The 26,910-nt window shown below is 56.2% G+C and overlaps 1 protein-coding gene across 7 annotated transcripts; it reads right to left on the reverse strand.

Annotated features, from left to right (window-relative positions):
• Window positions 1–1,393: 1,393 nt before the first annotated feature.
• LOC129017933 (transmembrane ascorbate-dependent reductase CYB561) lies at window positions 1,394–18,152 on the reverse strand. Of its 7 annotated transcripts, none has more exons than XM_054458943.1 (6): window positions 16,103–18,152; window positions 6,410–6,624; window positions 5,125–5,223; window positions 4,759–4,862; window positions 4,168–4,325; window positions 1,394–3,678 (listed from the first exon to the last, which is right to left on the reverse strand). In XM_054458943.1, the coding sequence occupies exons 2-6, from the start codon at window positions 6,609–6,611 to the stop codon at window positions 3,486–3,488; spliced, it is 756 nt and encodes a 251-aa protein (XP_054314918.1). In that variant the 5' UTR covers window positions 6,612–6,624; window positions 16,103–18,152; the 3' UTR covers window positions 1,394–3,485. The 7 variants fall into 7 exon arrangements, with proteins under 7 accessions (XP_054314918.1, XP_054314914.1, XP_054314913.1 ...); XM_054458939.2 differs by lacking the exon at window positions 16,103–18,152 and adding an exon at window positions 15,810–15,946; XM_054458938.1 differs by lacking the exon at window positions 16,103–18,152 and adding an exon at window positions 15,408–15,515.
• Window positions 18,153–26,910: the final 8,758 nt, after the last annotated feature.

A 26,910-nucleotide genomic window follows, 5' to 3' on the forward strand; every position in this document is an offset into this window, starting at 1 on the left:
CCTCTACTAAAAATACAAAAATTAGCTGGGTGTGGTGGCGCATGCCTGTAATCCCAGCTACTCAGGAGGCTGAGACAGGAGAATCACTTGAACCCGGGAGGCTGAAGTTGCAGCGAGCTGAGATTGCGCCATTGCACTCCAGCCTCGGCAACAAGAGCGAAACTCTGTCTCAAAAAAATAAAATAAAAAATAAAAATAAAGGTCCACACGGAAGCGTTGAATCAGGAGGAACTCTACAGGTGCCCTAAGGAAAGACCTCTCCGCTCTGGCTCCTACACGTTACAGACCAGCTACAATACAGAAGACAAAGTTGAGACCAATGCGGGGAAGCAGGGACTCCTGTTACCTTATTAAAGGATTTGCTGTTGGGTCCCTTTAAATAGTGAGCTCTGGTGAGTTTTTAAATTGCTTTAAGTCAGAGGTCCCCAGCCCCAGGGCCACAGACCAGTATGGGTCTGTGGCTGTTAGAACCTGGCCGCACAGTAGGAGGTGAGCAGCAGCGAGTGAGCTTGACCACCTGAGCTCCACCTCCTGTCAGATCAGCTGCAGCATTAGATTCTCATAGGAGTGCAGACCCTACTGTGTACTGCGCACGCGAAGGATCTAGGTTGCATGCTCCTTAGGAGAATCGAATGCCTGATGATCTGTCACTGTCTCCCATCACCCCTAGATGAGACTGTCTAGTTGCAGGAAAACAAGCTCAGGGCTCCCATTGATTCTACATTATGGTAAGTTGTATAATTATTATTTCATTATATATTACAATGTAATAATATAAAATGCACAATAAATGTAATGTGCTTGAATCATCCCAAAACTATCCCCCAGCCCCAGCCCTGGTCTGTGGAAAAATTGTCTTCCACAAAACCTGTTCCTGCTGCCAAAAAGGTTGGGGACCACTGCTTTAAGTGACAAGGCACAAAGCACACAGTGTGATCCCACCCAAATTTGCCAAAAACAACTCACCTTCTGCCTGAGCCACGTACGTGGATCTAAAGTGGAATCTCAGCTTGTTCCAAAAGCCTTGCTCCTCTTCTTAAGGATCAAAAAGACCGATTTCAAAGGGAAAGGGGTCCATTAAACACTGGGGGACCCTCCTTGCCAAGGCTCTTATCAGGCTCTTGCAGCTCCGCCCTCCAGGCCACCCTCTCAGGCTGAGAGCAAAGGGCTTATCTAACCATGTGGAAACACTGCCTCTGCTGGGTCGGGACTGGACAACTGCTGGGCCTTTTCAGACCCTAGGCCATGATCGATATCACTCATCACTTTACCTTCTGTGCCCAGCCTGCGGATATTCAATTTCTCTCAGGCCTAGAGCTAACGTCATGTGTCTGGCTGCTAAAAGCTTTGGCTCCTTTTATTACCACAGTAAAGGAAGATAACAGGCGAGAGGTCTGCTGTAGACATTTATTGAATCATCTGTTGCACCAACAACAGCACATTGTATTTCACAGAAGGTCGGCCACAGGCAAAATAAAATAACCCACCACAAATCTGCTTCTGGGGGCCTTCTTCAGCTCCTTAGTCATCCAGTGTTCACTTTGGCAAACAGACCAGTTTACAGACTTTTGTTGCAAATCTAAGGTTCCATTTCTCTCTGTAGCATTCCGGCTAGGGAGAGACACGATTGTACTTTGGTAGTTTGTCTAAGGCGGAGTTTTCCCACAGGTAAACATTTCACTATACAAGTGTGTGCCAGCTGATTGAAGAACTGATGGCACCCCTACCCCTGAAGAGTGTACAGTCTAAACAGGAGGTGAACACTGTCATCCGGACAGGCTGAGAGGGGGCAGGGAAAGGGGCTCGAAGGAGCCTGGGCAGACCCTGCTGGGGAGGGGCCTGGACTACAACCACCTGCTCCCAGAAATGACACTGCCTGAGGCAAGAGCCACAGCAAAAGCCAACTATGGGAAATCTGAGCATTAGAGAAGACTGGCCCCTTTCTCTAAGATGGCCTCAGGCAGGAAAAGGGCAGCCATTACAAGAAGAGTCGTCAGGTTTGGAAATTGTGTATTAAGCCCTTCACTGAAGTACACTGTGTCTGTGTCTGTCTCAAGCTAAGCCATGCTCCTCAAACCCCCAAAAACAAGGAAAACAGGGAGAGAACAGTCACCAGATCCAAGAAGCACATGATCAATGTTCTTTTTTTTTTCTTTTTTGAGCCTGTCGCCCAGGCTGGAGTGCAGTAGCACGATCTCAGCTCACTGCAAGCGCCGTCTCCCGGGTTCACACCATTCTCCTGCCTCAGCCTCCCAAGTAGCTGGGACTACAGGCGCCCGCCACCACGCCTGGCTAATTTTTTTGTATTTTTAGTAGAGACGGGGTTTCACTGTGTTAGGATGGTCTCGATCTCCTGGCCTCGCATACGATCAGTGTTCTAATCACACTATTTCCAGGCCAAAGCCAAATGGTGACTCAGCTAACATGACACTCTTTATGGGGCTGGAGTGATGTGCAGACACCACGGGGGATGACTCTAGTTCTGACTCTGTCCTGACTTCCTGGAAAGATGGGCACCAGATAAGGAGAAGGCTTGTCCTCCAGAACAGAGGCAGCAGCTCCGGCAGCCCCGGGGGGCTCCAGCCACAGCCAGCAGAGACGGTTTTTCATTTAAAAAATTCTAAGGTTTGTGCCCTCTGCCTCCCAGCCTGAGCAGAGCCTGGGTGAGCCTGGGAGAGGAAACCAGAGCTGAGCCGCAAGGGGGGTGCTACAAGGAGGGAGCCCCAGCAGGAAGGGGCTGCAAGGTGCCCCCCATCCCCAACCCCCATGTCTAGAGCAGCCTGGGAGGAGGCCCGCCTGCATCTGCCAAGACAGTCTGTCTGAAATCATGGGCTTCTATCCCCTCTCCCACCAAAGCCGTCCTAGGGCTAAAGGGTTAAAGAAGAGGAAGGTCAGGACTACAGCTGGGCCACAGCCTCATCTCAGAGCTTCCCAGGGGCCAGTCCCTCCCCTCTCCTGGGGAACCTTGCTCTCACCACCAACATACTTTACACATCGTATCACTTGCTCCTCTGCCAAAGGCCGGGCCCATTTGTGCCACGTGTTATTCGGGCTGGAGGGACTCCTTGTTTGAATTCAGCAGCCATCGTGGCCTTTCCAGGCCTGTCCCTGAGGCCCCCCCAGTTTCCCCTGGCCTTGCCCCAGGCATCTGCTGCTGGGAGGGTGGGGCCTCCTCTCTCGCTTCTTTAAAGATCTGTGCTCTGCGACCAGGACTGAACACCCGAAGTCCTACCCAAAGCCTTCTGCACTGAAGGGGGCAACAGAGACACGGGAGCTACACACAATGAACTGGTCTATAGCAGCGGAGAAAGGAGAAGCAGAGGAGGCGGAGACCTGACCCCAGAAAGCAGCACTCAAATAGATGCAGCTGCACCCACGCGCCCGCCTGCTGCCAGAGCCACTTTCCAGAGCCTGCAGTCCTGAAGACGCCTCAGCAGGGGCGGGCAAGAAGACACCCCGCGAACCCCCAGGGCCGGACGGGCGCATCACTGGGAGCCGGGGCTGTCTCCCTCCGTCAGCGTCTTGAAGTCCATGGAGAGGGCCTGCTCTTCTGCCTGGGAAGGCCGCTTCCAGTCGGCCCGGGTCAAGATGTAGAGCACCGCCCCACCGAAGCAGGCCAGCAGCAGGCCCAGCACATTGGCCAGGACACCCTCGGGCTCAAACGCGCTATACTTGTCCCTGCAGGGGTGAGAGGAAGGGAGAAGCTGCCCAAGGGGTCACAATTAGGCCAAATGCCCTTCGTATCCTGGGCCTTAAAGATGCCATGGGGATTCCAGCACCAGCCCCTGCCTCCCTACCCTGCCTGAAGAGAACAACCATCCCCCCGCCCCCAACCAGCAATCTCCAGCTATGGCTCAGAGACAGAAAGAGATGGGTAATGTGAAAATCTAGATCAATATTCTAGCTCTAAGCAGTTGTCCTGCAGATCCTGCTGCATGGTGGGAATAAATAGGGTGCCCATAGCCCAGAAGTTTCTTTGAAAGGATAAAATCAAGAAAGCTAACCAAAGCCAAGCCCCACGCACCCACATCGTAGCAAGCATCTACAGCCACCAGTTGTGAGGCCACGAGAGGCGGCTCAGGAAGCCACAGCTGGGGAAGCCGAGGGCAGGGTGAGGTCTGTGCAAGGGTGGCCCAGGCCCTGCCCTCTCCCACCCAGGACACTCACCTGAGTTTGAACAGCAGTGCCTCCTTCAGGCCCAGCAGGGCGGTGCCCACGGAAAGGAGGAAGATGGTAGCACCAAAGAAGATGTGCTGTGGGCGGTAGCGGCTCCGCAGGGAGAACGAAGCTCCAGGGAACAGGAAGAAGCTGAAGCCCACCAGCCACTAGGAGGAAAGGAGGCGGTTCCGGGACAGGGCAGCCGGACACCCCAGCAGCCGAGGTCGGCCCAGGCCCACACCCACATGCCCACGAGGTGACTGTGAGCCCCTCAGCCCTGCCTGGTTTCCTCCCTCTTCAGCACAGTGGTGGGAGGAGCACTAAGCGCTTAGGGACAAGGGACCGGTCCCCCAACGCTTGAGGCCTTGGCATACTTGGAAAGCTGGGCTTGTGGCCAAACGTGCTGAGTCAGCCATGGGGCGCCTGGGAGCTGGGCACCCTTGGCCGCCAATCCTAGCTTTGCACCCACACAGGCCTGGGAAGGCAGCTGTCTCACCTGCATGTACCCCAGAAATCAGGCCCTTCCATGAGGCACATTTCAGCCCAGCTCCCCTCCCCCTCCCACCTCCCTGGTAGGCCCGGGGTGCTGGAAGGACTCACCTGCACAAAGTACAGGACAAAGACAAGGATCCCGCACCAGCTGTGTAGGCTGTACAGGTCAGCGTAGCCCTCCTTCCTGTGGTAGTCGAACACCGCCACCAAGCCTGGGCCAGAGACAGGTCATATGAGGACAGGGTTGGACGTGGAAAAGGAAGGTGTAAGACGACCCAAGGGAACCAGCTAGCGGGACTTCTGGGCTTTAGTCCCAGCTCGACGGCTGCCAGCACCTAGTGGCCCTGCAGGGGATGTTTGGGGTGGGGGCGGGCCCATCACGGCTCTGGGGAGGGAACAGAGCAGGTGAAGCGGCTGTTTGCCATACCTGAAGAGGCAGGCAGGGGGCGGGGAAGGCCGCGCCCGGGAACTCACCAACCAGGGCGATGACGAGCGCAAAGATGTGCAGCAGCCCGTGCAGGACCTTGGTGGTGCGTTTAGCTTCGTTCCTGAAGACACGGTAAACCAGCAGGGCTGTGGGAGGTGAGAGAGGGAACGTGAGTGCATCCGCCTGCGCATGAGGCCTCCTGCCCCAGCAGCAAGGAGGCACCTTGGTTGAGAGGTGATGTGAGCTGACGGCTTGTAACAGGAGCCTAGCTGCAGGAACCAGAGGAGAAAGCCAGGTTCCCTGGGGACCCTGGGCAGCTCCTGGCCTTCTCTGAGGGCACCTAGGGCTGTGTGCACCTTAACACCCCTCCCCCACCCTCCAAACTCCCCCAGCTGTGCACAAAGAGGGCAGGGCGGGAGGCTGCCCCACAGTCCCCACCACCAGGACAGGCAGTGAAGGCAGCGCCTCTGCCCTCGTCCCCACCTAAAGGAGCTGCCCGGCCCAGTAGACACCCACCCCACCCACCTTCTTGTCAGGTGTCCTGCAAATTCCAGGCTGTGTTTGAGGTCCACTGTTGGTCACACTGAGGCAACAAGCAGCCTCCGAGTTCACCTGTTAGCCACGTGGCTCCTCACACAGGCCCCCACCTAAGCCTGGGCAGATGGTCCTACTCCTAGCAAGCAGGCCCCTGGCTCCCAAGCAGAACCTTGTGATCCCAGCCTGATCTCTCGCCTCCAGAAGAGGTGGGCAAGGCCAGGTCACGTGAGGAATGCCTCTTAGCTTTCTGCTGCTCAGGGGTGGCTGTCACCAGGACCACCTCTAGGAAGAGCGGGTCAACCGGATGCAGATCCCGCTTCCTGGATCCCTGGCCTGGAGGCAGGTGGAGGCCAAGCACTGCCTTGCTCCTGCCCCAGGGGGAGGCGCTGTAGCTCTGCCAAGTCCAAGACCAACAACACACATGCGCGCACACACGCATACAAATTCTCACATATGGTTACTTTTTTTCCCTCAATTCAAACCACCCCTGCAGCAGGGCCTGGCTCGGAGCCTCATTCCTTTCCCTCTGCTGCATGAAGTGCCCGCCTTGGATGCTGTGTGTGGAAACGAGGTGAAAATGCTGGACCAGGCTGGAGAGGAGCTGCCACCCACCAACCTCAGAGCCTGGGTTTGGATTCCATCTCTCCAGGCTCTGAACCAGCTTCTGTCTCTGTCTTTTCTAGAATCTTAGATTTGTCCAACCAGAAGAGACCGCAGGGATGACAAGACCCCTGCAAACTGCCTCTCAGGGACCCCCACAAGCCCGGGCAGAGAGGAGCGGCCCATGGGACTCACCATCTCCCTGCAGGAAGATCAGGCCTATGACCATGCAGAGGGGGTGCGCGTTGAACTGCAGGTCGCTCTCCCAGGCAATGCCGCCTCGGTACAGCCCGAGCCACGCGCCAGTCATGGCCACCAAGGTCAGGCCCAGCAGCTGGGAGAAGGCCACGTAGTAAGGCAGCGCTGCGGGGGTGGATGCCGCGGCCCCGCCCTCCATGCTGAGGCAAACGCTACAAGAAAAAGCAGAGCTCAGAGGAGGAGCGCACAGCACCCCGAGATGCGCACAGAGCCCCTGAGATGCACACAGCCCCGCAAGATGCGTACAGGCCCCCCGAGATGTACACACGCCCGAAGACGCGCACAGTCCCCCCAGATACGCACAGCCCCCCCCTGAAATGCGCACAGCCGCCCCTGCTAGATGCGCGCAACACCCCCCCGGGTTGCGCACAGCCCCCTCCAGATGCGCACAGCCACCCCGCTAGATGGGCACAGCCCACGCGAGATGCACACAGCACCCCCAGATGCAAGCAGCCCCCCGAGATGCACATGTCCCCCCCCACAGATGAGCACAGCCCCTAGAGACTGCGCCTGAGATGCGGCGCGGCTCCCGCCATGGCGGCCCCGCCACCCTCCCCCGAGGCTCCCGCTGGAAGCAGCGCTGGCTCTCCTACCAGCAAGCCCCTTCCCATCCATCGTCCTGGGGCAGAGGTCTCAAGTCTCGGGAGTGGCTGGGGGGAGGGGCCCAGCCTCCCCACAGGGACAGGCGTGACCTGGGACACGACGCCAGGAGTTCCATATGCGGTGAGGGTGCAAGGAAAGATACCCCAAATTCTAGTGAGCGCAAGGGCCCAGTGCCTGGCTTTGTTTTCTGTTTCATGAGGCCCTGGCCTTCCCTGGGTGGTCTTTACAGGTGAGTTACACAGGCAAGCGCGCTCCATGACGGGAAGGAAGGGGCTGGTCACACCTTTTCTGCAGACCATCATGAAGTACATCTCCGGGAGAAATGGGAAGTCTCCCTCCCCCATCCTGGTTTTTAACTCCATGCTGGCGATGAGGAGGCCTCCCCACCCCACACCCAGGAGAGCCAGCCCCGCTCCCCCCACACCCCCGCCCGCCCCCCGCCCCGCTCCCCACCCGGCCGCGCCTGCAGAGTAGAAGTGCCCTGACCATGCTGCACACAGGGACCTGTCAGCACACAGGGACAGGGCACTTCCCCTCCACACCCGGGGCGGGGCGGACCCGCACTCTAGAGGGGCCCTCAGGGAGGTTTCCAAAACTGAAGGCCCCCAGAAACGAGGCCTGCGAAGGGGCCGGGTAGAGCTCAGCACGGCTGTCCCAGTGCTCGGCCCCACGTGGCCCTCCAGGAGGAAAGGAGAGCGGGTGGTTCCTAGGGAAGCAGGAATGAGAAGGCCCCGCTAGGAGCCCAAGGGAGTGCCCAGTGCCTGCACAGCTTCATGCCAGGCAGGAGAGCACCCAGCAGCTGGGGATGGGAAGAGAGGCGGCGGGAGGAGAACAAGCGGGGCCTCGCCTGCTCTCCCCTCACCCGGCAGCCGCCTGTGCGCCACGGAAAAGTGCTGCCATGGCCCACAGTTGCCACTGCAACTGCCACCACCATGGCCACCACCATGGCCACCACAAGCAGACCCCAGAGCACTGCTGCTGCCCCCCACCCCGCCCCGGTTCCCCACTGGCCCCTCGCCACGGTCCAGCCTCTCCTGGCAGCAACTGTATCAGAACTAGGGGGACAGTGGCCAGCACAGTGGCACTGACCCCCTTCACACCCGGCACACGATCTGCCCTGCAGTGCCCAGGAGCTGGTTTTCAGTCCCTCCCAGTGATGGGCTCCTTCTCTGCTCCCCAATTCTCTCTGCCACATCGGACAACTGTTGGCAACTGCACCATTAAAGGGGGGGGGTGTGTGTGTGGGCCAGGCGCGATGGCTCACACCTATAATCCCAGCACCTGGGGAGGCCAAGGCAAGTGGATCACCTGAGGCCAGGAGTTCAAGACCAGCCACAACATGGTGAAACCCCATCTCTACTAAAAATATAAAAATTAGCCGGGCATGGTGGCTCACACCTGTAATCCCAGCTACTTGGGAGGCTGAGGCACTAGAATCCCTTGAACTCAGTAGGCAGAGTTTGCAGTGGGCCAAGATCGCGCCACTGCATTCCAGCCTGGGTGACAGAATGAGACTCTGTCTCAAAAAAAAATTTTTTTTAATTAAAAAAAAAAGGGTGTGTGTGTGTTAATAATCCACACGCACTGCAGTAGAATATGGATCAGCAAAAAAGGTAAAATGACAGGCCATCAGAATTTGATCTATATCCTCACACACCTTCTTCTTAAAACACATATGCATCCTTTTATAGAAGCAGGATCATTTATTCCATTTTCTAACCTGCTTTTTAACTGAGGGCGTAGCACACATGGATGTTTGTGTCAATGGATACGCGCCCACATCATCATTTTCGTAACCTCACACTCTTGCATGGCACGGCCATTTTTTAGCCAACTAGTTCCCATTGTTCAGCATTTAGCTAGCTTTCAACTTCAGTTTTCCACCAAATAAACAACAGGATGTGGTCATCTGCAAACTTCTCTGCAGGGAATCCTGAAACAAGGGCTAGGTTCTGTTTTAGACTTCTGACACATTCCATCAAATCATCTCCCAGAAACATAGCCCCAATCCGCATTCCCAGGATGGACGGGAATACGGGATTCCAGAAGCCCCAGCCAACAATAAATCCTATTTTTGGAACTCCTGCCTCTGTCCTTATCTGTCACCTACACGGATATCAGTTCTGTCCCCACCACCCCAAATTCAAGCCCCATTTCTGACAGTTCACTAATCACCTCTACCTGGACATCCCACAGACGCTTCAAACCTAGCTCGTCCCAAGTCACCTCCTCTCCCGTTGTCACCAAGTTCTCTCATGCCCTCCCCACTAGCTAGCGGGGCTGCCCTTCTTCCGGGCCCAGGTGACACCTCAGCTCCTTCACAGAAGGCTGCCCAGGCCGCCACATGCTGGGACCCCTCCCCTCACTTCCCTCCTGAGCATCCTCACTGCCCCACCCAAGTCAAGGCCTGCAGCTTCTCCCTCTTCAACGTGACAGACACGCCAGGGACAAAGCCAGCTCCCCAGGTCATACTGTCCCCTGCGCAAGTGGCCCCGAGTGCCAGTGAAATGCCAACTGCATGGCATGAGCCTGCCCGTTTCCATCTGCAGCCCCCACTGTTCCTGCTAGGCCCTCTAGAGGAGACGCCTGCGCTCACAGAATCCAAGGACATGGCCCAGCCTGGCTCCCTGCTGCGGGCCCCACACCCCTGCCTCCACTCCTCAGGCACCGCGGTGGGCAGATCACTCTGTCCCCAGGCTCTCCCGGAGCCTCCTTACCCTCGCGGTGCCCTGTCTGCTCCTCGAAGGCAGGGACGCTCTCGCTCCTCCTTGGGAATCTTTGGGTCTCTAGTACCCCAAGTCTAACAGGAAAATGTACTGAAAGAAGTGTTGTCCCTGCCGGTCACTTGTCGTCTGTCCTCCTCTCCAGGTCGCCGCCTCCTTTATTAGATTCATCCCCAGAGAGCCTGGCTGCAGGCAGAATCTGATTAGCTACAAATTAGGAAGAACAGAGGGGACATCACCCCTCCCTCTGCTGGGTGACCTGGCAACTTCCTCACGCCTCGTGGAGTACAAAGGGCAGGAGAGGCCAGCAGAGCGAAGGGCCACTGCCCACTCCTTCCTTCCCATCAGGCTCCCTGGGAGACAGCGGACATCAGAGCCAGGCTCTCTTCTAGCAGCGACGACTGCTTGCGGCTTCAAAATCCTACAGTGAAATGCCCGGCCTGGCCTCCCGGGGAGTCGGAACCATAACGTTGTTTGCTCCCCACCATGGCAGGGCAGACGTGTGCTTGGTGTGTCAGTAGGGTGGGGACCCAACAGCCTGTGAGCACCTGCTCTGTGCTGGGCACTTCATGCCATCTCTCATGTCACCCGTAAATGACACTGTGTGGATAACAGGAGCATTGCCCCAATTTGACAGGCCAGGAAATGGAGGCTCAACGAGGACAAGCGACATGCCCCCAAATTCCCATCAGCAAATAGCAGCTCAACTCGACCCACAGCCACCCGCACTCGGCCAGGTGCTGGGGGGCCACACAGAGGGGGCCTGGTCCCTGCCCTCAAGGGGCATGCAGATGAGCTTCGGTGCAGACGCAATTTTCAGGCAAGAGTGGTACAAATTCAAGCCAGGAGCTAATCTGGGCCTCCAAGACCCATCCCAGCGTGCACACGGAAGATGGCACCCCTGCTTTGATGTCTGTGGGCAACAGCGTCTCTAGCTCTCCTGCCGAACAGTGGCTGCCTGCTCGTGGCTTTGGCCTTTCCAAGGCCCAGGAACTAGGGTGGTGCTGTCAGGCTTTCCAGAGACTGAAGCCAGCAAGGGTCTGTGTTGGAGCTCACTGAGGAAGCTGCTTTGACGCAGGGGAAGCCCCCGGGCGGAGCCCCCCCTCCTGTGCCAGTCCTCCTGCGTCCTCCCCACCTCGGTTCCACCATGGCACTAAGCACTGGGGCGTGCAAGACAGCAGGCCCTGACCGAAGGCGAAAGGGAAGGGGTTACAGGAGGGCAAACAAGCCGAGGAAGCTGCATTTCCATCTGCTCCTAAGGCGGGTGTCCTGGCCCAGAGAGCCCAGGCACCCGGGGCACCTGGGCATCTGGGAGGAAGCCAGAGATGAACCGCGGCCTCTGGAATGACAGCGGCCTGCTTCTGATTCAAAGGCGAGGCTTCAAAATCTAAGTGTGAGGATGAAAGGAAAGCCCGTGGCTGGCCTGCAGGCGACCGCAGTCCATAGGTTCTGAGCGTGGCTCTGTGCTTTACAGGAGATAAGCGGAAGATCCCTTCCGCAACAGGGCTCTTGTGAGGCCATTCATTGGACATAATTGATAACCCATTTGTGTGCAGGGAAGGGCTGTGTCCCATGCCAGAGGTGGGGATGTACAGGGATAGACATTCTGATATCCTGGACAGAATCTGACCCACGCACAAATGGGTCTGCTGCATTTCCAAACCTGGACATTGGATGAGATTTCTCCCTAAGAAGCAAGGCTTTGAATCGTGGCCCTCATTTCCCAGTCTTGACAGCGAGAATACTCTCTTCTCGCCCTTCCCTCCTCACTGGGTGGCCCTGGGACACTGGCTGTTCTTGGGCCCTCTGTGTTCTCAGAGCAGAACTGTGGGCAGCAGCTTCAAGGCCTGGAAGCTGCCACTCCCCACCCCCAAGGGCTCCATTGCCCTGCAGACCAGAACCTCGCAACCAGAGGGAGCTCACATAGCCCCTCACACAGACACTTGCCTTCCTCTGTGACAGCTCAGGATAAGGGTGACAGATCTCTGGCAGTTTCTGGAGCTTAGAGCTGTGAGCGTTACCCTCGTCCCCACCCACTCACCCCACCTGCAGCCAGAATCCACTTAATGCAATCAGCGCATCAAGGACAGCATGACCCGCAGAGCTTCACCGAGCCGAGCATCGCTCTTCCTCCCCGAGCCCACTGCATTTTATTAAAAGGCAACCAGGACTAATCTCATTATTGGGGACCAGACACTGCACATGGTGCACAGCCTCGGGGACGGAAGGCGGAGCAGGGGAGGCTGGGAAGCGGGCAGCCTGGGCTGGCTACAGCCCTCCTTATCAACAGCAGGGTTTGAATTGAGTTAGGAAAGATTGTGACTAGGGAAAGGCCGATATCTCTTCTTGATGGGTGAAGGGGAAAACAGCTCAATTGCCCTAGAACGTCCTAGCAGGTGATGAAGGAGAAAGCAAAGTGTGGTGTGAGCTATTAGGGTACTTTCTTAGCACCCCAGTAGCCCCAGGAAGAAGGGGCTTCCCAGGAGGTGCTCCCCATCCCTTGCCAGTCCTCCTGCATCCTCCCCATGCTGGTACCAGCATGGCACTAAGCCCTGGTACATGCAGAGACACCAGGCCCTGAACAAAGGGTAAGAGAGAAGGCATTACAGGAGGGTGAACAAGCCGCAAGGGCTGCATTTCCATTTCTCCTAGGGCAGCTGTCCTGGCCCAGGCAGCCCAGGGACCCCGGGCATCTAGGCTGCTTGGACCAGGTACCAAGGAACTAGGTACCCAGGAAGCAGCAGAGCCTGAAGTCAAACACTGAGCTCCTTTCTCCCACAAGACAAAGGGCTCCCAATGCTTACAAACCAAAATGTTTCCATTTCCATGGAAATCAGAAGAAAAAAATGAACATTTAAGGTTGAGGAAAATGTTGCAATTTTTTAAAACTTATTTTAATTAATTTTTTTTTTTTTTTGGAAACAGTGTCTACCTCTGTCACCCAGGCTGGAATACGATGGCATCATCATAGCTCACAGCAGCCTCGAACTCCTGGGCTCAAGGAATCCTCCCACTTCAGCCTCTCAAGTAGCTGGAACTATAGCTATGCTAAAATGCCCAGTTAATTTTTTCTTTTTTTGGAGAGATAGGGTCTCACTATGTTGCGCGGGCTAGTCTCAAACTCCTGGTCTCAAGCAGTCCTCCTGCCTCAGCCTCCCAAAGCTCTGGGATTAAAGACAGACATGAGCCTGCCCTAAAAGTTTTGTTTTTAAAATTAATTGTAATCCAGTCTGGATTATACTTGTCTTTACACCAATGCAGTTGTAAAATATAATTTTTATTAATTTTTTTTTTTTTGAGATGGAGTCGCGCCCTGTTGCCCAGGCTGGAGTGCAATGGCAAGATCTTGGGTCACCGCAACCTCCGCCTTCCGGGTTCAAGCGATTCTCCTGCCACAGACTCCCCGAGTCTGGGATTACAGGCGTGTGCCACCATGCCTCGCTCATTTTTTGTATCTTTTGTAGAGACGTGCTTTCACCATGTTGGCCAGGCTGGTCTCGAACTCCTGACCTTGTGATCTGCCCGCCCCATCAGCCTCCCAAAGTCCTGGGATTACAGGCATGAGCCACTGCGCCGGGCCAATTGTTATTATTTTTTTTATGGAAGAAGGGGCCCATGAAGGCCAGAGGGCCAACGGCCCATGAAAGGCCCAGCGCAGCCCAGGTTAGAGAGATGTGATTTCAAAACAGGCTCACTATTTATAACCATCAGCTCCTGAACAAGCCAAGTCCCTTCTCCAAGCCTGCTTCCTAATCTATAAAGTGGGAGGATATCTGGATCTACCTTATTGAACACAGAAAGAGTAAGCAGATAAACGTGTGCCAGCCCCCAGCACAGTGCCTGCCACAAAGTAGGCATTCCATCAAAGAGCAATCTTACACAAACGAAATCTGGTCCTAAGAGCACCTTAGGAAGAGTCGCACTGCTGACACATGAGGTTTGGGGCCACAGAGAGCCAGATGGCAGCCATCGCTAATAAATCCACGCTCCCTTGCTGTCCACCATTAGCCCCCGCACACCAAGCAGAAGCTCCTGGGGCTGGAAGAACACAGGATGGTCTGCTTTTAATCTGTGACATTGTATATTCCCAAAATTCATTTATGAATTGCTCAGACAGTAGAGTGCTTTTTCCCAGTGAAGCTATGCTTTTAGAGGGGGTTAATTTCTCATTCCCCTCCACCAATGCCATCTAATGCCACTGAACCCCCGGGTATTAGCAGGAGCCCAAGCTCTGCCTGCCAAGGAAAAGTGGTGAGAGCAGAAAAGTAGTAGGACAAGGCTGGGCATGGTGGCTCACATCTGTAATCCTAGCACTTTGGGATGCCAAGGCAGACAGATCACTTGAGGTCAGGAGTTCGAGACCAGCCTGGCCAACATGGTGAAACCCCGTCTCTACTAAAAATGCAAAAATTAGCTGAGTGTTGTGGCACACACCTGTAATCCCAGCTACTAGGAAGGCTGGAACAGGAGAATCGCTTGAACCCGGAAGATGGAGGTTGCAGTGAGCTGATATTGCCCACTGCACTCCAGCCTCCTGGCAACAGAGCAAGACTCCATCTCAAAAAAAAAGAAGGAAGGAAAGGAAGGAAAGCAAGAAAACAATAAAGCAAGAAAGAAAAGGAGTGGGACAAGGAGGGTGGTTCCACCTCCAGCTCTAGGAGGCTCCTCATGCAAGGAGGTGGGGCTGCCGCCGCCTCGTATTTTCCTGCCTACCTCCATCAAATTTCACCAGGAGAAATCCAGGCACCCAGAGGTGGCAATGCTTTTTTTTTTTTTTTTTTTCATTAGCTATTAAAACACAGGGGCAGAATCTAGGCGCCCTAGATGTAACTTCATTTACGGAGTCAGCAAATCCACAAAGGCTGCCAAGGTGGAATGAATGAGAGGAGGAGGGCGACCAGAAAGGAGAAGTCTGGGAAGGGGACCCCAGATCCACACGGATGATCCTCGCTCCGTGATACAGTCGGGGACGGCGCAGGGAGGGAAGAAGGGTGGCCCTGCCATCTCCCAGGTGTCAAGGTGGCGGCAGCTCCGCCCTCAGCGCAGTTGGCACCGGCCAGACCGACCACAGGGCCACCGAGGCCACTGAAGGCGTGGGGCTTTCCCACTCGGGAAACTCCCACCCTCGCGCTCAGAAGCTGGGGGCGTCGGGAGACACAGGCGGGGACCTGTGGCTCCACGTTGCAGCCCGGGCCCTGCTCAGGGCAAGAGGCGGTGGCTCCGGTTTCAGATTTCAAGAGGGCAGCCGTGGCAAAGACTGGTTGGTCCACTTGCACCCTACCTTGCTCTAGAACGCGGCGCAGGAGCAAAGATCCAAACTCGGGGTCACCAGCAAGCGGGGGTCTCGGTTCTAACTTCAGCAGAGACCGGGCACCCGGGCAGGCCAGGGCAGGGGCCGCCTGGACTGGGAGAGACTGCGGCTCCCAGAGGGAGGGCGAGCCCTGCAGCCCTCGGGCCCAGGGTGCGGGTCGGCGCCGCAGTCCGGTGCGCGGCCGCGGGGGCAGGTGCGAGCCCGGCGCTGTTCCTCCCTGCGCAGTCGGGGCTCACCTGGGCCGCCCCCTCCCCGCACCCCTGCGCGCTCCGCTCCCACCCTCAGCCCGGCCGCCTACCTCGCCTACCCGAGCGTCCCGCCAGCCTCCCCGCGCCGCGCCCCGGTCGCTCGGCAGGTTCCGCGGGCCGTGGCGCGACGGCGTCGCCATGGCAACCGGGCGGCTGGCTGGGCGGTGTCTCCGAGGCCGGAAATGGCGCACGCGGCCCCCGGGGCTGCCCCGCAAGTGCCAGGTCCCCGCGGTTGCGGCCACGCTCGGGACCGGGCCCTGCCAGCTCCGGGCCCGCACGTGGATGAACCGCGGCCACCGTGAGCCCGGCCTTGCGACCCCCCTCCGGGGCCCCCATGATCGGGGGTGCGTGGGGTCTGCGGCCTGAGGTGGTGGAGGGCCGGGAGCCCCCCCGGGCCTGCCTCGAGGGCCACGGGATTCGCCCGGGCGAGCCCCGACTGCGCACGGAAGTACCTGGGGTCGGCCAGGCCTGGGGGACGGGACGGGACCCGAGGAGAGCGGGTGCCAGGGGCGAGACCCGCCGCCCTTCCCCGGCTTGGCCCCGCGCTTCCTGATTTTCTCGCTCCACGCCTCCCCTTCTGCCCGCCACCTTCTTCCCTGCCCTGCCCTCGCCCCGCCCGGGCCCAGGAGGCCACTAGATGTCAGACCCGGTTCGGGCCTTGGCCACGCCGCCGCTCCGGGAGCCCTGGGGGCACCTCCCCAGCCCCCACCGGGGAGACGATACTGCCGGGAAGGCCGGGACTAACCGCCGCCCCCGCAGAGTAGCCGGCGGGGAACACCGGTTCCACCAGGCTCTCACGAAAGCCGAGACCTTGCTGTCCGCAGCTTCCCCTGCCCAAAGCGCAGAGAAAGGAGGGCGCCGAGGCCAAGACCAAGACCGGGAGCCAGCCCCTTCGGAGCCCGGTCCAGGCCCCCGGTCCAGGAAGTGCTGTGGGTAGATAAGGGGCCCAGCTCAGACTTCCTACAAGCTGGGAAGAAAGGGTTCTTTCCTGTCTGATGCCGGGCCAGATGTAGTTAAGCGCCTAGGGGTAGGAGGGAAATGGGGTTTCCTCCCCGCAGAGGGAAACCGGCCTCCTTTCAGGAACGCCCTCCCCCACCTGCCCTCCAGGCACAAAGGTTCTGTGAGGCCGGGGGGGCAGGGAGACTTGCTTACTTGAATGCACTTTGTGTAGACTGTGGGCTTCCCACAGGCAGTGGGCAAGATAGGCCCTGGGGATCCAGTACTCGCTTAGTACACAGATAGCAGCGTTTCCAGCGCCAGGCGAGACGCACAGGCATGTCCGCTGCACATGGCACACCGTGGCACATGGCACAACTTCCACGAGCAGACACAACGGGCCGACACAGCAGCGCCCACCCACTCAGAGGGACCAAGCTTAAACCCTCCAACAACAGAAAAATTTTAGAGTATTTTTCAGCTGGAGGAAATTAATGGATAATTTAAAGTAAGAAACAGCTTCCTTAGCGTGCTAACAGGCAGAATCCCTGTGGATAGAAGGTGGAACTGAGCCATGTCCTTTGTTTGGTCTGTGGATCTGGACGTGGAGGAGGAGTCCTGATCGGCTGAGCAGGACTGAGTTCCCTCGTGAGAGCCCCGGGCCTTCAGCCCCTTCCAAAGCCAGGAGAGATTCCTGCTGAGGGGTGATGGGGGCCCTTTGGCTTCCCCCTCACCCCACGGCCCAGCAGCACTGGGCTGCAGGCTTTTCCCTTAGGAGGGAGAGCAGCCGCCTCCCTTCCAGCAGTGTTCTCAAGGGCCTGCTTCAAGTGGGGAGGGGTGGGTGAGGGTGTTGTGACTGAGGGAGCCGCCTGCACATCCGCTGCATGGGGGTGCTCATGGCTACACCTAACCCATTTTAAAGAACAGGCAATGCCACCAAACTGCTGTCTGGCACTAGGGCCTGGAGGCCTTGCCCCAGTTCCCAGATGCCCCAACCCAGGACGACAGACACCCAGACTGACTACCTTGCAACCCTGTTCCTGCTGCCGAAGCTCCTGCCTTGGAAGCCTGACAAGTGTGCAGTCCTTCAGCTTGGGAAAGGCAGGAAAGGAGAGGACCCCTCCTGCCCTTTCTTGAGTGGCTCAAGATGAGTTCCAGGGCCTCCTGAGTTGTGCTTATGCCTGTAATCTCAGCACTTTGGGAGGCCGAGGCGGGCGGATCACCTGAGATCGGGAGCTCGAGACCAGCCTGACCAATGTGGAGAAACCCCGTCTCTACTAAAAATACAAAATTAGCCGGGTGTGGTGGTGCATGCCTGTAATCCCAGCTACTCCGGAGGCTGAGGCAAGAGAATCACTTGAACCCAGGAGGCAGAGGTTGTGGTGAGCCAAGACCGCGCCATTGCACTCTAGCCTGGACAACAAGAGCGAAACTCCGTCTCAAGAAAAAAAAAAGGAAATGCTGACTGTGTTTCCCACGTTTCCACTCCCTTCCCACATCGCGGAACCACACTGGCCTTTCTGTTCTCAGATGCACCAAGTTCACTCCCACCTCTCCATGGGATGTTCTTTCCTGGATCATCTCTGGGCACATTCTCTCAAATCTCAGCTCAAACATCACCTCCTCAGGCCTTCCATGACCATCCAGAGGGCAGCTGGGGCAGGGGTTAGGAGGTAGGAGTGCTCCTGGATTCCGCATGCTGGGAAGCCAGGCCTAGAGTGCCCCCTGGTCTCTGACAGAAAGCATTTAAGGAGCTGGAAGCATCAAGGAAGCAGGCAGAATGTGAACAGAGAGCTGGAGACTCAGGCCGCAGACCCACCTGGCACCTGGCTAGTCACTTCTCCCTTGCGAGGGTTACCAGATTCAGAAAGAAGAGGAAAAAGTAAAAAAAGGATTCCCAGTTAAATTCAAATTCAGGCCGGGCACGGTGGCTCACGCCTGTAATCCCAGCACTTTGGGACGCCGAGGTAGGTGGATCACCTGAGGTCAAGAGTTCAAGACCAGCCTGACCAACAAGGTGAAACCCCGTCTCTACTAAAAATACAAAAATTAGCTGGGCGAGGTGGCAGGCACCTGTAGTCCCAGCTACTCAGGAGGCTGAGACAGGAGAATTGCTTGAACCCAGAAGGCAGAGGTTGCAGTGAGCCGAGATTGTGCCACTGCACTCCAGCCTAAGCAGTGGAGTGAGACTGTCTCAAAAAAACAAAACCAAAACAAAATTCAAATTCAGTTAGTTTTTTCAGCATGAGCATGTCCCAAATATTACATGCAGTATACTAAAGATGTGTCCCAGCTGGGTGCCATGGCTCATGCCTGTAATCCCAGCACTTTGGGAGGCCAAGGTGAGCGGATCACTTGAGGTCAGGAGTCCAAGACCAGCCTGCCAATGAGGCGAAACCCTGTCTCTACTAAAAACACAACAATTAGCCGGGCATGGTGGTGGACGCCTGTAATCCCAGCTACTGGGGAGGCTAAGACAGGAGAATGGCATGAACCCAGGAGGTGGAGGTTGAAATGAGCCAAGATCATACCACTGCACTCTAGCCTGGGGTGACAGAGAGAATCTGTCTTAAAAAAAGATGTATTCCTCACATGTGAGCAGATGTCCTGTGTTTCATCTGACAATCCTATTGCTCTTGCTCGGGTGCGGGAAGGGCAGGGGTGGGGCCTCCTCCAGTTCTAGCCCCTCCCAGCAATGGCTTCCTCCCTCATCTCTGAACCAGTTAACCCTCGTTCAGTAGGGACTTCAGGCAGAGGCCCTGACCTTGGGCAGCAGAGGATACAAAGGGATAAGAGATGGATCCCCAGTCCTCAGACACTGTAAGATTCAAACGCACACCATTCATTCTTGGGAAAGTTTTATTTTTGTACCTTCTCTGTGCCAGGCACTAGGTGAGATATTGGGGAACAGTGAACAAGACAGGCACCACCCTGTTCTCACAGGCCTTCAGTCAGGGGAGCTGCACAGAGATTCGGGGAGAGCCTTTGCAACTACTCTGCCCAAGCCCCTCTCTGACCACCTTACAGAGGAGGATTAGGCACAGGGCATAGGAGGGCCCTCAACCCATATGTGAGCGTCAGGGAGGCCGTGTTGGGTCAAGACACAGAATTATGGAGCCAGAAGATGCTCAGGTGTTAACCCGGCAGAGAGTCAGGGAGGAGGCAGGGGTGTCCCTGGCTAGAGGAGCAAGGATGATGCGAGGGAAGGCTGTAGGGGGCTAACCTGCAACCCTCGGGGCTCCCAGGCTTATTTTCATGAGGATTTGCCGGAGCCAGAGTAATAGTACAGAACTAAGCCACAGCCTGCAGAATCAGCACGCAGGAGCCAAGCCCTGTCCAGCTCAGGAGGGGGCCTGCCCTGAGGGACCTCACAATTGACAGACACAGCCCCCGACCCCATATCCTGCAGTGGGAGCAGCCTTAAGCCCGCGGGTATCATCTTCCGGGCCTGCTCCCTGAGGAACTTGAAAGTGCGAGGCTACTTTGATGAGCTTAAAATAGACCAATTAATCACTCAGGGAGGAAATCCATCTCCCAGCTTCGGGGGAGGGGACAGGAAAGCAGTAGCCCCGGCAGGACCCACCAGGGCAGCCAGCAGCACAGTGGCCATGTGGCAGGGCACCTGCAAGGCTTCCAGCGCCACCGACGAAGACCTTGAGTCACCTGCAGCCTCTGGAATGTGGGGGGAAGGAGGCTGAGGGACGTCATTGCCTGTGAGTTGTCACCCTGCCCCTGGTTAACCCCAAGGCTGGTCAGTCTGGGAAAAACAAGACAGACAAAAGAGCCAAATACCACTGGGGCAAGAGGGATGGAGAGGCCATGACAGCGAGGACAGTTAAGCCACCTTTTTTTTTTAAGATGGAGTTTTGCTCTCCTTGCCCAGGCTGGAGTGCAATGACAGCTCACTGCAACCGCCGCCTCCCTGGTTCAAGTGATCCTCCTGCCTCAGCCTCCCAAGTAGCTGGGATTACAGGAATGCACCACCACACCTGGCTAATTTTGTATTTTTAGTAGAGACAGGGTTTCTCCATGTTGGTCAGGCTGGTCTCGAACTCCCAACCTCAGGTGATCCACCCGCCTTGGCCTCCCAAAGTGCTGGGATTAGAGGCGTGAGCCACCGCGCCCGGCCCAGTTAAGCCACTTAGCCACTTCTACCTCTGCTGGGCCCAAGGGAATGGGACATGGGGCTGATAAGCAGGGCTGGGGACCAGCTTCACAAAGGAGGTGGCACAGCAGCCCTGGGCGCCAAAGGCAAGAGGCAGCCAAAGGAATGGGCTTCCCCAGACGCCCAGTTCATTCCCGGGCAGCCCTCTGGGGATGTCGCCCTTTCCATAATGATTCCCTGGAGCCAGAGGAGCAGTGCAGAGCCGGGTCACAGGCTGCACATCAGCACACAGGAGCCAAGGATCCCATCCAGAGGAGGTCCGTTTTCTCTCCTTCCTTTCTTCCAACAAAGGCTTACTGGCACCTGCTTATCCTAGGCCCTGGTGTCTGCTTTCATATAACTTACAAGAAGTGGGTAGACAGGGAATTAAAAAGTAAACTAACGTCTGGGTGCGGTGGCTCACACTTGTAATCCCAGAACTTTGGGAAGCCAAGGCAGGCTGATCACTTGAGGCCAGGAGTTCCAGACCAGCCTGGCCAACATGGCGAAACCCATCTCCACTAAAAAAATACAAAAAGAAAAAAAAAATTAGCCAGGCGTGTTGGTGCACGCCTGTAGTCCTAGCTACTCGGAGGCTGAAGCACAAGAATTGCTTGAACCCAAGATGCGGAGGTTGCAGTGAGCTGAGATTGCACCACAGTCTATATCTACACACACACATGCACAGAAACCTGACTGCACGTGTTTTGAAACACAGATGTTATGTTTCAACCTAACTAGCAGCATGAAGAAGAAGCAGAAGGGGACAAACGGGGCGTCAGGCGAGGGCAGGCACTTGTTGGGGGCACTAGGAAGGCTCTAGGAGGGAGAAGTGGGGGCGCGGGCCACATGAAGGTCTAGGGGAGGGGACTCCCATGGATGGAAGAGGGAGGGCAAAGGCGCTGAGCAGGAATGTGCATGGTGTCTCCATCCTGCCCTGCCCTGCCCTCCTCCACTCCTGTCCCCATCAAAGGGGAAAGTCACCGAGTGTGCAGAGATCGGAGGAGTGCCAACAGGCCATCAGAGAGGGCAGAGGTTGAAGACGTGAGGTGTGTATGAGGGACCCCACCAGCAATTCCTGGGATCCAGGAACCGTCCACAGACCCATGGCTGTCGCTGTGCCTGACCACGTCCCTCACATGCCAGCGAACCTGGACATCAGGCCAAGCTCCCCTCGTCTGGTCCTGAAGGTTTGCCCTGCAGCCAGTGCTGTGGCTGAGCGGAGGTACTGCAGCCCCAGCACTGCATCGCCCTGGCCGCCTCTGTCCTCCAGGAAGGAAATCACAAAGAGGATGTATCCCCAGAGTGTCCTCCATCCCCACCTCCCCACTTTTCTCCCTAAGTTGGTAGGTCAGTCGGTCAGCTGCTCTGTGAGTGCCAGGGGCAGCGAAGAGCAGGAACAGCCCCGGCTGTCTAGGACAGGGAAGCAAGTGTGCAAGGCCTGGGGTAAGGGATAATCATGGCCTTGGGTGATATCAGCAGAGTGAACATACTGCTGATAATGACCGATCACCTCCATGAACCCGCCATAAACGGCAGGGCTGGGACTCCTGCACTTTGTTCAAAGCCTGTGAGGCTCTGAGGTTTCACCTGGCTCCTGAAGCTGCTCCAGCTCTGGCCGCACACCAAGCCCCTGGTTCTCCACCCAGCTTCTCATCCCAGGAGAGCAGTGAGGATGTGGTGGCTGTTCTGAGCCAAAACTGCAGGGCGATGGAGCCACAGCCTGGAAGATGCCCCAACTGGGCACACTGAACTTCGTGACTCCTCCAAGGTATCAGCAAGTCAGCTGCACAATTGTCCTGAGTGAGAGGTTTCACCTGACCCTGCTCTGCTCCCTCCTCTACTCCATCCTTTATGCTTCTCTTGGCCCTGGCTGTTGCCTCCTGCCTGAGCATGCCTATCAGGTCAGCTGATTCTTGTCGAGAGCAGATTAGATTCAAAGGGCACGGTGACTGTAACGCAGAGGCTCCCTCACTCAAGAAGCCACAGTCCTCTAATCCCTCCCAGCCACTGGGAGACCCTCAGAGGTGGCCTGGAGCCAGAGGAATCACACGCTCAGCTGGTGGCCCGGTTCCAGCTGATCTCAGCCTCTGGACTCATCGCCCCTATGGGTCAGTCAGTGCTTCCTGCTTTTCCAGGGATCAAGGGGCGGCTCCTGGAGCAGGGGCAGGGCCCTCCTACTCTAACAGCAAAAGTAGCTCAGGGCTTCTGAGTGGGTTTGTCTCAAGGCCTGGCCTCAAAGCTCTCAGACCCAAACATGTTCTCCAAAGGTGGGTTCTTAGATTCCAGGGCCCACAGCTGTTGGAATGAGGCTCTAATAAGTCATTACCCATTCCAGTTCTGTGTGTGCCCCTGCACAGCCTGGGGTGTGATGTTAGGTCCAGGTGGATGTGACTGAGTGCTCTCATCTGTCTGGAGGATTGTTTTCTCCCCTTCCATAGGCCCTTCTTCAGCTGATAAATCCAAGCACCCCTGGGGCTCACGTTGGCTCAGCACTCAGTCCTGGCCACTTCATGTCACCGTGGGGTCCAAGCCCAGCTGCTCCTCCTTGCCTGGACACAGCAGCAAATGTGATTGCCCCACATCAGGTAGTTCAGGCTCCTAAGATCTTTAGTACCCAGTGTAAAGACCCCCCATGACACCTCCCACGCTGTCTCCCATTGCACCCCCACAGTGCCCAGGTGCCAGGTCAGCACCAGCCTCCCCCAGCCGAGGCCCATCCAGACTCCTCTTAGGGTCTCTCCTCAGAAGCCCCTGGAGCCTTTCCCGCCAGCTGACCATCGGAGAGAAAGCGTTGCCCCCACTTCTCTCCTCCTCTGCACATCTGTCAACCCAGCCACGCTGCCCTGCTCCCAAGGGGAACGGCACGTGGGGGCCTCAGCCTGGCCCCAGAAGTCCACTGCCACATTCCCCACGACATGAGACATTTTGCCTGTGACATCTGCATGAAAAACTCTCTCAAGAGGTGCTTCGTGTTTTTTTTTTTTTTTGAGACGTAGTCTCACTGTGTCACCCAGGCTGGAATGCAGTGGTGTGATCTCGGCTCACTGCAGCCTCCGCCTCCTGGGTTCAAGCGATTCTCTCACCTCAGCTTCCCAAGCAGCTGGGATTACAGGCACATGCCACGACACCCAACTAATTTTTGTATTTTTAGTAGAGACAGGGTTTCACCATGTTGACCAGGCTGATCTTGAACTCCTGACCTCAGGTGATCCGCCCACCTCGGCCTCCCAAAGTGTTGGGATTACAGGCGTGAGTCACTGCGCCCGGCCAAGAGGTGCTTCTTCAAGCAAATGGCTCCAAGTAAGCTAAAAACTAAATGTCATTTTCTCCCCTAGGAACACCTCCTATGACCCATCATTGATGTCTTCCAGTGAATTTATTTACTGAAGGGCTCTTGAGAAGGGCTTGGGGGGCCACACAGTGGGGCAGGAAGCTGCCAGGGCCAGAGACCCCTTCAGAGGACCTGGCCAGGCCCTAGACTTCTAGAGCTGAAGGGTGGACCCAAAGATGAATTTGCTTCTTGTGTCCTAGGTCCCCTGATAGAGACTGTATGAGAAGCCAACAGGAGGAGGGTGCCTCTTCCCAGCCCCAGGCTCCTACGGCCACTTGGACGGCAGTTGTCCCTCCCTCCCTCCCTCCCCTCCCCTCCCTCCCCTCCCTGTGGGTCCCCCACATTTCTGTCTCTGCTCCCACTGCAGGCTGTTTTGTTCCTCCCTGACTCTGTCACCCTCCTCTGCTTCTCTGTCACAGTCTCTCTCCCTTCCCTCAGTCTCTGTCCTTCTGTCTGAGCCGAGGTTCCCTGGGCTTCCAGAGGCAGATGATGGTCTCCAGCTCTTCAGAGAGTGGCTGCTTTCATTCCGTTTCCTGGCCCCTGTCTGGGAACCATGAGGAAGAATCACGCAGGCACCAGGTCAGTGTCATGGGGTTTTAGGGCCAGATCAGGCACCCCAGCCCCTGAGCTCCCAGTGGAGTCTTACTAGAGTTGCAAACATTTTTTAGTTTGTCAAGTATGGACATTAAAAAAAAATAGTCCCTTATTCTCACCACCATTTTACAAAAGAAGTAATACGATCTTAACTACAAAAAATAAATAGGGTGTTTGGAATAAAAGATATTGTGACCAAGAAAGGAATGCTGGCAGCTTGGCTGATACACTGGTTGATTTCATATCTATAAATCAGTGTTGCTGTTTTTCCCTCTTTATTGCTGACTACTGAACATTTTATCACTATCAGCCCTGCCAGGGAGCTGGCCTTCGGGAGGCACTGATAGAGGGACTTGTATGGTAGAGCAAGGCCTGAGGAAATGGAGGAGGCAGGGGCCATGCCAGGAAGGACTTTGCACTCACTCTTAGAGTGTGGATTTTATCCCCAAGGTGATGAGACGCCGGGGCAGGGCGCTAAGTGAGCAGATGCTGTGGTCAGATTGGAGCATCCTCAGAGCCGTGTATAAAAATGGACTAGGGGCCGGGCACAGTGGCTCACACCTGTAATCCCAGCACTTTGGGAGGCTGAGGTGGGCGGATCACCTGAGGTCGGGAGTTCGAGACCAGCCTGACCAACATGGAGAAACCCCATCTCTACTAAAAATACAAAATTAGCCGGGTGTGGTAGTGCATGCCTGAAATCCCAGCTACTTGGGAGGCTGAGGCAGGAAAATCGCTTGAACCTGGGAGGCAGAGGTTGCAGTGAGCTGAGATTGCGCCATTGCACTCCAGCCTGGGCAACAAGAGCAAAACTCCGTCTCAAAATAGAATAAATAAATAAATAAATGGACTAGGGAGAGGGACTAGGGGGACCAGAAGAGGGGGCCCAGTGGGAAATGATGAGGGTCTGTACTCAGGTGGGGACAGTGGCAGCAGGGCTGGAGAAGAGGGTGTTGAGGAGGACTTGAGGAGCTGGGCAGCAAAGGGCAGGACCAGAGGGGCCACCCAGAGCTGGCGAGAGGTGTCATCCCTGTCCACGTTCCCACAGGGACAGCAGTGGAGGGATCTTTGATTTCACTAAGGGCAGAACCAGGAAAAGTAGGTTTAAGATTTGGGATTAGGCCAGGCGTGGTGGCTCATGCCTGTAATCCCAGCACTTTGGGAGGCTGAGGCAGGCAGATCATTTGAGGTCAGGAGTTCATAACCAGCCTGGCCAACATGGTGAAACCCCGTCTCAACAAAAAATACAAAAATTAGCCAGGCTTGGTGGCGCCCACCTGTAGTCCCAGCTACTCGGGAGGATGAGGCAAGAGAATCACTTGAACCCGGGAGGCAGAGGTTGCAGTGAGCTGAGATTGCACCACAGCACTCCAGCCTGGACGACAGAGCAAGACTCTGTCAAAACAAAACAAAACAAACAAAATAAAAGATTTGGGATTAAAGGATTGGAGGAACATCCTGGCTCCAAAGAATGTGACACTTGATACCGTCCAGCCGGAGTAGCACAGGGCTTCACGCAATCTGTGGGATGGAGAAGGAGGGACAGCTGGTGGCTCCTGGTGGGAACACGTGTCCCGTTTTGCCTCCACCTGTTGGGTGACCTTAGTCCACCTACCAACCACTTTGTGCCTTGGTTTCCTTATCTGAAAAATGGGAATCAAATGGTACCTAACTCACAGGGTTGCTAGGAGATTTCACTTCTCTGTGTAAAGCACTAAGATGCCTGGCTCAGTAGACACGGCCTCACGTTGCCATTTCACACACCAGCGCCCACGCAGCGCCCAGGCAGCACTGGCTAATGGAGGGCAGTTAACGTTGGTGACGTGGGGAAAGGAGGCATGATCTTGGCAAATACCAGGCCTGGCTTCAAAGGAAGGCCCAGGTTCGGGGCCACCTTCTGGGCTTGGGCTTAGGTGCAATTTTTTTTTTTTTTGAGATGGAGTCTTGCTCTTTTTGCCCAGGCTCGAGTGCAATGGTGCAATCTTGCTCACTTCAACTTCTGCCTCCCAGGTTCAAGCGATTCTCCTGCCTCAGTCTCCAAGTAGCTGGGATTACAGGCGCACACCACCACGCCCGGCTAATTTTTGTATTTTTAGTAGAGACGGGGTTTCTCCATGTTGGCCAGGCTGGTCTTGAGCTCCTGACCTCAGGTGATCCGCCTGCCTCAGCCTCCCAAAGTACTGGGATTACAGGCGTGAGCCATCATGCCCGGCCTTGGGTGCTATTTTGAACCCCTTTGATGCCCTGTGAGCAGCTCTCACCTGCCACTCACCCAATGCCTGGGGGACAGGGAGGTAAACGCTTCATGGAAATTTCCATAGGATGGATGCCTGGTCCAGCAGGGTCCCAACGGGCAGGGGCAGAGGCAGGCAGAGGAAAGGGTCACAAATCTCATAGCCCTAGAAGGGAGTGAGAAGAGGAACTGGTGGGCACAGCCACTCACATCATAGCAGAGGACCTGCACCATCAAAGCCAAACTAGCAGCATGTCCAAGACCCAAATCCTTCATCTGCTTACCCTCCTTCATAGAAGGCATCATCACCCC

Source organism: Pongo pygmaeus, chromosome 19 (assembly GCF_028885625.2).
Source record: "Pongo pygmaeus isolate AG05252 chromosome 19, NHGRI_mPonPyg2-v2.0_pri, whole genome shotgun sequence".
Classification (NCBI taxonomy): Eukaryota; Metazoa; Chordata; class Mammalia; order Primates; family Hominidae; genus Pongo; species Pongo pygmaeus.